The sequence below is a fragment of the Triticum urartu genome, chromosome 1A, assembly GCF_056163025.1.
Source record: "Triticum urartu cultivar PI428250 chromosome 1A, HENAU_Tu73, whole genome shotgun sequence".
Classification (NCBI taxonomy): Eukaryota; Viridiplantae; Streptophyta; class Magnoliopsida; order Poales; family Poaceae; genus Triticum; species Triticum urartu.
In genome coordinates, this window is record NC_141873.1 from 509,356,778 (window position 1) to 509,367,069 (window position 10,292).

Sequence of the window (10,292 nt, forward strand, 5' to 3'; positions counted from 1 at the left end):
TTTCGACCCCATTACAGCAAACCAAACACACGTATTCCCTCCGTTTCAAATTACTCATAGCAGAAATGAATGTATCTAGAATTAAAATACATCTAGATACATCCATACATGCGACAAGTAATTCGAAACGGAAGGAGTATGTACGTAACGGCATCGGCATCTTGACGCAGCTTCCTTGATCCAAGACGTAGTCCCTTCTTCCTGGCTGCCCCAAATAATTAATCAACAGCTCGGACCCGGCCGTGCATCACTACACATGCATGTGTTAGAGAGTAAGACAACTCTGTGTTGTGTCAGTGGACAAGCCAATCTGAAGAATCTGTCTTAGTTACCGTTCTGCAATCTTGAACTTGTATACTGCCGAAGCGAAGTTTGTTGACCACTAGTGTGCAGCCACACTACTGCTGCGGAATGGTGCTGTTAAGCCTCGCCTAATCGCGCAGTTTAGGGTCGAACTATGTGCGCGATGAAGGCATACAAATAAATCATGTATCTGAAAGTGAAACGTGTGTGATAACTAATCTATCAGGCACGATTTAGAAAAGAGAGCCGCGTGTGCATTTTCGATCATCCAACGGGCATGGGAGCTCATACTAAAGCACACGAGAAGAGAAGGAGGACAGTAGGGCGGGACATATGGAAATAAGTGGACGCATAAGACGGGTAACAATGTCTTCCGTTGGAACACACATGCATTTGTACTATAGTTGAAATTAACAAATTTAGTGTGTTTAGCATCAAAAGTTCGTTCGTTGCCCTTAGCCACTGAGTAACCCAAGTCCTAGAATGTACTATTTCTTTCGCTGCGGGGGCCTAAAATATCTAGCTACAAGTAACTCTCACCTGTCAAGTATCCCAGTCGACCAATCAACACCAAAATTAAAGGCGCTGTACCCATCAGCAAAGCGACTAGCAGCAGATAGAAAGAGACCAAAAGAGTCTAAAACGCTTTACGTACCACGCAATATCACAAAGATGCGTACGTGACAGACTAGACTGCGCTGCAGCAGGGCCGGCGTCGTCAGTGAAGGGACGAATATGGCTGGAAGCTGCAGCACGCCGCCCCCAGCAGCAGCAGTCCACCGGGGAAGGCGACGTCCCAACGGCCGCCCAAGCCCGCCTATAAATCCCAACGGATCTCCCCGCCGTAACCACACACCAACAACGATCGTCGTCGTCTCGTGCGGCCCCGACACGTGCGTTGCTGGTAGTTACAGTGAGTGATAGTGAGCCATGGCGACGATGAGAGCCGCCGCCGCGCTGCTTGGCGCCGTGGTGCTGCTGTGCGCGCTCCGTCACGGCGGGGCGCAGCGGTACGAGGCCATCTACAGCTTCGGCGACTCCATCTCCGACACCGGCAACCTCTGCGTCGGCGGCTGCCCGTCGTGGCTCACCACGGGCCAGTCGCCCTACGGGGAGACTTTCTTCAAGCGCCCCACCGGCCGCTGCTCCGACGGCCGCGTCATCGTCGATTTCCTCGGTACCTACCTACCACTCGGTCTATGTAAGCTGTAAATATGGCGGCCGACATGATGGTGAACGTGACAAAGTTGGTGTATACGTGTGTGTGCAGCCGAGCACTTTGGGCTGCCGCTGCTGCCGGCGTCCAAGGCCGGCGGCGACTTCAAGAAGGGCGCCAACATGGCGATCATCGGCGCCACCACCATGGACTTCGCCTTCTTCCAGTCCATCGGCCTCAGCGACAAGATCTGGAACAACGGGCCCCTGGACACCCAGATCCAGTGGTTCCGGAAGGTCCTCCCGTCGGCCTGCGGCAAGGACTGCAAGAGGCACCTCTCCAAGTCCCTGTTCGTGGTGGGCGAGTTCGGCGGCAACGACTACAACGCGGCGCTCTTCTCCGGTCGCACCATGGCCGACGTGAGGGGCTACGTGCCGCGGGTCGTCAGCCACATCGTCCGTGGCCTCGAGGTAACCTACTCCCTACTTTGTCCACCACCTCCCCACTAATCTCACCGGCTCCTCTCAGGTAGGTGGCTGATGTGATCATCTAACATTGTGTGTGTTAATTTGGACGTATTTTTGTGCAGAACATGATCAGACTAGGCGCGATGGACGTGGTGGTGCCGGGGGTGCTCCCCATCGGGTGCTTCCCGATCTACCTGACCCTCTACGGCACCTCCAACGCCGGCGACTACGACGGCGACGGGTGCCTCAAGAGCCACAACGAGCTCTCCGCCCACCACAACTCGCTGCTCCGGCGGAGCCTCGCCAACCTCCAGAGGACCTACCCCCGCACCAGGATCATGTACGCCGACTTCTACGCGCAGGTCATCCAGATGATCCGGGCCCCTCAGAATTTCGGTAAGTTGATGATGCAGTTTCGTCTTCAAAACTTTTAAGTTACACATGTCTATATATAGCAACCATACATATCTTCCTATATGTTTAAAAATCTTCCCACGGCGCATTGTTGTACTACTACATGTGAAGTAGGAATATCCATCCTTGTGTAAAGTCGTTGTGCCCGGCCAAACATGCCTGTCCGGAGCAGCAAGGCGACGCCGTCTTTACATGTGAAGTAGGAATCGAGCTGCCGTGAGAGAGTTGAAGTTTCGGTGATCACGACACGCACGTTCATTCAGTAGGTGTAGACAGGTAGCTAGGGCACACGGGGGCCATGCAGGCACGCTCATAGCCTAGCTACCTAGCTACTCCGCGAGAGACATACATACATTTATCCAAAGTTGAGTCACATTGCTGCTTTCTTTGACGTAGAGAAAAGCTAAGCTAGGTGCATGCACGCACAATAAGCTTTGGACAATATGGTCTCCTGGATTCTTAGCCCACCGGCGACTCATTCGGCTAATTATCAGTGGTCGAGTTGTATATGCTCTCTCTCGGGACCATGACCCCTGTCTCTGTCCTGTCCATATAATTTGGGAATCAATACCCATCTAACCAGTTGGCATGCATGCATGACCCAATTATTATGAAATGAGGGCGTGACAGTGTGCGTATAGTATAGTAATACTGACGCAAATCACTGTGCATGCATGTGACGGGCTCTTCTTTCCGTGTATAACGGCGTATAATTTGACAGAGAGATGCCCCGAAAAGTCATGTTCACGAAGATAATAATACTAGCATGCCCATGTTCATGATACTGTGCACGATCTCATCCATCACGTACCATAATCGTCTCCTCATGGTCATCGGTACGTGACAAAGCGGTCTGGATCACGCATCAGGACGCATACTGATTGGCAGTAGTAAAATGAAGAACAAGGATGCATGGGCTGATAGAAACGGCTTTGGTGCGTGTGGTTTTCAGGCCTCAAGTACGGGCTGAAGGTGTGCTGCGGCGCCGGCGGGCAGGGCAAGTACAACTACAACAACAAGGCGAGGTGCGGCATGGCCGGGGCGAGCGCCTGCGCCGACCCGCAGAACTACCTCATCTGGGACGGCATCCACCTCACGGAGGCGGCGTACCGTTCGATCGCCAACGGGTGGCTCAAGGGCCCCTACTGCAGTCCCCGCATCCTGCACTGATCATTTTTATTTATGGATTCGTTGTTTTATTTATTTACTTTATTGACTTGATGATGCGTTTTCTGATCAAGTGTGGTGGGATCAATCGATGCGTCATGTGTGTGTGTGTGGATGTAACAGCTAATATATATGATGGATGTTCATGGGGTAATTAATTAATTATTAGGTTGCCTCCGGAGAATGAATAAATAAAACTATAGATGTGTTGTTTGAGGTAATTATATCATTTAACTGTAAACTGAGGAAATAGCTTCGAGCCCCTCTGATTAACTAAACTGAGGGAATGAATTCAACGAGGTCATCACTTCCCTTGCTATGTTTGGTCAGTTCCGCTTGACAATGATTTTGGTGATTGATTCCGCATCAATCCATTTGCTATGACGTTCGCGGCCGATTTCCTTCATCCGCCATGTTCGTCAAGTCTTGGCATGCATATGCGAATCAATCTATGGTTGGATGTTTAGGAGGACAGTGGTATCCCCAATCCATCAGAGTTGAAGTTCTAGACTTGATATTGGTGCTCGCATTTTTTTAAATTTATTTCAGACTTTCTGACGATGTGCTTTCAGTGAAAGGAGACTTTTTCGTCGACTACGAAGACGACTGTGGCGACGTCGTCCATCTCAAGATGATGTGTCAGCTCAGTCTCTTGAAGATGCTAATAGGGGTAGGGCGTACGTGTGTGTATTTATAAAGATGAGTGTATGGACAAATGACTCCACGACAAAGTTTTCTTGCTAGGCCGGTTTTTGCAGGCCCATTTCACGTGGAACACTTTGAAAATTTCAAAGTTAATAGCCTAGGTGTTGAACAATCCAGGCTCCAGTCCAGCTGGTCAAGGGTGAAGAGGAGGCTGTTGGGGAACGTAGTACTTTAAAAAAATTCTTACGATCACGCAAGATCTAACTAGGATATGCATAGCAACGAGAGGGGAGAGTGTGTCCACGTACCCTCGTAGACCGAAAGCAAAAGCATTTAGTAACGCGGTTGATGTAGTCGAACGTCTTCACGATCCAACCCATCCAAGTACCGAACGTAAGACACCTCCGTGTTTAGCACACGTTCCGCACGGTGACGTCCCTCAAGCTCTTGATCCAGTTAAGGACAAGGGAGAGTTCCGTCAGCACGACGGCGTGGTGACGATGTTGATGATGTGATCCGCGCACGGCTTCGCCTAAGCACTACGACAATATGACCGAGGTGGTAAACTGTGGAGGGGGACACCACACACGGCTAAGACAATTGATCTTATGTGTTCTAGGGTGTCCCCTGCTTCCGTATATCAAGGAGAAGAGGGGGATACCGGTCGGCCCCTGTAGGGCGCGCCAGAAGAGAGGAGTCCTACTAGGACTCCGAGTCCAAGTAGGATTCCACTTGGTGGAAGGGGGAAGAAGGAAGGGAGAGGGAGAGGGAAAGGGGGGCCGCGCCCCCTCCCCTAGTCCTATTTGGACTCCCCATGGGGGCGCCACCTCCTCGTGGCCTGCCCTCTCTCTTCCCTAAGGCCCATGTTGGCCCATTACTTCCCCTGGGGGTTCCGTAACCCTCCGGCACTCCGTTTTTACCCGGTACCTCTCGGAACTCTTCCAGTGTCCGAATAACATCGTCCAATATATCATTCTTCATGTCTAGCCCATTTTGAGACTCATCGTCATGTCCGTGATCTCATCCGGGAGTCCGAACAAACCTCGGTCATCAAAAACACATAACTCATAATACAAATCATCATACGTTAAGCGTGCGGACCCTACGGGTTCGAGAATGATGTAGACATGACCGAGACACATCTCCAGTCAATAACCAATAGCGGAACCTGGATGCTCATATTGGCTCCTACATATTCTACGAAGATCTTTATCGGTCAAACCGCATAACAACATATGTTATTCCCTTTGTCATTGGTATGTTACTTACTCGAGATTCGATCGTCGGTATCTTTATACCTAGTTCAATCTCATTACCCGCAAGTCTCTTTACTCGTTCCGTAATGCATCATCCCGTAACTAACTCATTAGTCAATTGCTTGCAAGGCTCATAGTGATGTGCATTACCGAGAGGGACCAGAGATACCTCTCCGATACATGGAGTGACAAATCCTAATCTTGATCTATGCCAACTCAACAAACACCATCGGAGACACCTGTAGAGCATATTTATAATCACCCAATTACATTGTGACGTTTGATAGCACACAAGGTGTTCCTCCGGTATTCAAGAGTTGCATAATCTCATAGTCAGAGGAACATGTATAAGTCATGATGAAAGCAATAGCAATAAAACTAAACGATCATTATGCTAAGCTAACGGATGGGTCTTGTCCATCACATCATTCTCTAATGATGTGATTCCGTTCATCAAATGACAACACATGTCTATGGTTAGAAAACTTAACCATCTTTTATTAACGAGCTAGTCAAGTAGAGGCATACTAGGAACACTCTGTATGTCTATGTATTCACACATGTACTAAGTTTTCGGTTAATACAATTCTAGCATGAATAATAAACATTTATCATGATATAAGGAAATATAAATAATAACTTTATTATTGCCTCTAGGGCATATTTCTTTCAGTCTCCCACTTGCACTAGAGTTAATAATCTGGATTACATAGTAATGATTCTAACACCCATGGAGTCTTGGTGTTGATCATGTTTTGCTCGTGAGAGAGGCTTAGTCAACGGGTCTGCAACATTCAGATCCATATGTATCTTGCAAATCTCTATGTCTCCCTCCTTGACTTGATCGCGGATGGAATTGAAGCGTCTCTTGATGTGTTTGGTTCTCTTGTGAAATCTGGATTGCTTCGCCAAGGCAATTGCTCCAGTATTGTCACAAAAGATTTTCATTGGACCCGATGCATTGGGTATTACACCTAGATCGGATATGAACTCCTTCATCCAGACTCCTTCATTTGCTGCTTCCGAAGCAGCTATGTACTCCTCTTCACACGTAGACCCCGCCACGACGCTTTGCTTGGAACTTCACCAACTGACAGCTCAACCATTCAATATAAATACATATCCGATTTGTGACTTAGAGTCATCTAGATCAGTGTCAAAGCTTACATCGACGTAACCATTTACGACGAGCTCTTTGTCACCTCCATAAACGAGAAACATATCCTTAGTCCTTTTCAGGTATTTCAGGATGTTCTTGACCACTGTCTAGTGATCCACTCCTGGATTACCATCAGGTCTGGTACACAACATTGCATACATGATAGAACCTATGGCTGAGGCATAGGGAATGACTTTCATTTTCTCTCTATCTTCTGAAGTGGTCGGGCATTGAGCCTGACTCAACTTCACACCTTGTAACACAGGCAAGAACCCTTTCTTTGACTGATCCATTTTGAACTTCTTCAAAACTTTATCAAGGTATGTGCTTTGTAAAAGTCCAATTAAGCGTCTTGATCTATCTCTATAGATCTTGATGCCCAATATATAAGCAGCTTCACCGAGGTTTTTCATTGAAAAATTCTTATTCAAGTATCCTTTTATGCTATCCAGAAATTCTGTATTATTTCCAATCAACAATATGCCATCCACATATAATATTAGAAATGCTACAGAGCTCCCACTCACTTTCTTGTAAATATAGGCTTCTCCAAAAGTATGTATAAAACCATATGCTTTGATCACACTATCAAAGCGTATATTCCAACTCCGAGAGGCTTGCACCAGTCCATAAATGGATCGCCGGAGCTTGCACACTTTGTTAGCACCTTTAAGATCGACAAAACCTTCTGGTTGCATCATATACAACTCTTCTTTAAGATATCCATTAAGGAATGCTGTTTTGACATCCATTTGCCAAATTTCAAATCATAAAATGCGGCAATTGCTAACATGATTCGGACAAACTTAAGCATCGCTACGGGTGAGAAGGTCTCATCATAGTCAACTCCTTGAACTTGTTGAAAACCTTTCACAACAAGTCGAGCTTTGTAGACAGTAACATTACCGTCAGCGTCAATCTTCTTCTTGAAGATCCATTTATTCTCTATGGCTTGCCGATCATCGGGCAAGTCAACCAAAGTCCACACTTTGTTCTCATACATGAATCCCATCTCAGATTTCATGGCCTCAAGCCATTTCGTGGAATCTGGGCTCATCATCGCTTCCTCATAGTTCGTAGGTTCTTCATGGTCAAGTAACATGACCTCCAGAACAGGATTACCGTACCACTCTGGTGTGGATCGTACTCTGGTTGACCCACGAGGATCGGTAGTAACTTGATCAGAAGTTTCATGATCATCATCATTAGCTTCCTCACTAATTGGTGTAGGAATCACCGGAACTAATTTCTATGATGAACTACTTTCCAATTCGGGAGAAGGTATAATTACCTCATTAAGTTCTACTTTCCTCCCACTCACTTCTTTCGAGAGAAACTCCTTCTCTAGAAAGGATCCATTCTTAGCAACGAATATCTTGCCTTCGGATATGTGATAGAAGGTGTAGCCAACAGTTTCCTTTGGGTATCCTATGAAGACACATTTCTCCGATTCGGGTTCGAGCTTATCAGGTTAAAGCTTTTTCACATAAGCATTGTAGCCCCAAACTTCAAGAAATGACAGCTTAGGTTTCTTGCCAAACCACAGTTCATATGGTATCGTCTCAACTGATTTAGATGGTGCCCTATTTAACATGAATGCAGCCGTATCTAAAGCGTAACCCCAAAACAATAGCGGTAAATCAGTAAGAGACATCATAGATTGCATCATTGTAAGTGCATCTAGTGCCCCTTAGTGATTTTGGTGTATTGAAGACTTATAAGTTAAGGGACTAATGTGTTTATGAGTGTACACAGGTCTATAAGTCTATGAGGAGTTTGATATTTACAGAGAAAGTCGACCCCTAAAAATGAAGTTCTTCGACTGAAGACTTTGGATTTCTGAAGACTTTCTGAAGACTTTGAAAGTGAAGAAATTGGTGCAATCCTGAAGACTTGGTATTCATTCGAGGAACATGAAGCGTGAAGACTTTTGTTTTCGTAGTTTCATTTTCTCTTTCTTGAGTCTTAGGAAATACCGTACTGTTAAAGGGGGTCGAGGAAATACTAAAGAAAAATTTCCATGTGATGCTCAACTCAAAATCCTACACCTACCAATCCCTTCGAGTGAAGCCATTGGAAATCTCATACAGTTCAGTCATATTCTTCAGTGACAGAGACGTAGTTCTTCTTGTCTCTGAGGAATTTGTTCTAACTAAGGAGTTAGGAATTCGCCAGTGCGGATTGCCTACACAGTGAGGAACATGATAGCCCTGAGGAATTTGATACTCAAATTTCCGACCGTTTCTGTGCTTTGTGCCAGCTGTCCCAAAATATCTACCCACCTAACGGTCATATCATTGAAGGGCATTTATGTCTTATCATGCCGGGCTGCTCCCTAAGCTATAAATAGCCGCCCCCTACAACCACTAGCTGGTTGGCTGCTCCGAGAGAAACTGACACTTGTCATTTGAGAGCATCCCATCCTTCGAGGACTTTGAGCAAAAATCATCAAGTGAGGAAAACCCAAACCCAAACACCTACAAACCCCAAGTGATTGAGCATCACTGAAGAGATTGATCCTGCGTGGATCCGACGCTTGTTACCTTTGAAGACTATGCTTCTTCCAGACGGTTAGGCGTCAAGGTCTAGAGCATCCAAGAGGAATTGTGGATCGCCGAATGACCAAGTTTGTGAAGGTTCGGAAGTCACCTGAAGACTTACCACGAGTAATTGGGCGAGGTCTGTGTGACCTTAGCTCAAGGAGAATACGGTGAGGACTGTGTGTCCGGGACTGTGTGTCCTCAGGTTTAAATACCTAGCCGCTCCAACCAGACGTACAACTGAGACAACAGTTGGAACTGGTCTACCAAATCATTGTCTTCATCAAGCTCACTGGTTCTATTTCCTCAACTCTTTCATTTCCTCATAACTGTGTTGAGTGCCTGTTCATATCTGTGTTTGAAGACTTTGATTGAAGACTTTCTCAAATTCCTCAGTTCAATTTCTTCAGTCTGTTTGTCTTCATCCTGTGTTATCTTGTGCTTACGCTTTCTATACTTTGTGCCTATCTTCATTTCATCATGATGACTATGCTTGTGTTCTGTTATGTTTACTTTTGAGTACTTATTCCGCTGCTAGTAGTTCTTCGCTAAAGAATTTCCTCACCTGCGAATTCCTCAGTGAAGAATTCATAAAAATCGCCTATTCACCCCCCCTCTAGTCGATATAACGCACTTTCAATCATGTCTAATAAAGTACGGTTACGACGTTCAGACAAACCATTACGCTGTGGTGTTCCAGGTGGCGTGAGTTGCGAAACTATTCCACATTGTTTCAAATGAAGACCAAACTCATAACTGAAATATTCACCTCCACGATCAGATCATAGAAACTTTATTTTCTTGTTACGATGATTTTCTACTTCACTCTGAAATTCTTCGAACTTTTCAAATGTTTCAGACTTATGTTTCATCAAGTAGATATACCCATATCTGCTCAAATCATCTGTGAAGGTCAGAAAATAACGATACCCGCCACGAGCCTCAACACTCATCGGACCGCATACATCAATATGTATTATTTCCAATAAGTCAGTTGCTCGCTCCATTGTTCCGGAGAACGGAGTCTTAGTCATCTTGCCCATGAGGCATGGTTCGCAAGCATCAAGTGATTCATAATCAAGTGATTCCAAAAGCCCATCAACATGGAGTTTCTTCATGCGCTTTGCACCAATATGACCTAAACGGCAGTGCCACAAATAAGTTGCACTATCATTATTAACCTTG

The 10,292-nt window shown here is 46.0% G+C and overlaps 1 protein-coding gene across 1 annotated transcript; it reads left to right on the plus strand.

The window, feature by feature from the left end:
* The first annotated feature begins 1,139 nt into the window (after window positions 1-1,139).
* Window positions 1,140-3,728, plus strand: LOC125523280 (GDSL esterase/lipase At5g45910). The gene is made up of 4 exons (XM_048688336.2): window positions 1,140-1,480; window positions 1,574-1,929; window positions 2,049-2,322; window positions 3,293-3,728. Exons 1-4 carry the CDS (start codon window positions 1,234-1,236, stop codon window positions 3,508-3,510), a joined length of 1,095 nt encoding a protein of 364 aa, XP_048544293.2. The 5' UTR covers window positions 1,140-1,233; the 3' UTR covers window positions 3,511-3,728.
* Window positions 3,729-10,292: the final 6,564 nt, after the last annotated feature.

Coding starts and splice junctions, on each gene's coding strand:
- LOC125523280 (XM_048688336.2), top strand. CDS start 1,234: ATGGCGACGATGAGAGCCGCCGCCGCGCTGCTTGGCGCCGTGGTGCTG. Junction 1,481..1,573: donor CGTCATCGTCGATTTCCTCG/GTACCTACCTAC, acceptor GTGTGTGTGCAG/CCGAGCACTTTGGGCTGCCG. Junction 2,323..3,292: donor CCGGGCCCCTCAGAATTTCG/GTAAGTTGATGA, acceptor TGTGGTTTTCAG/GCCTCAAGTACGGGCTGAAG.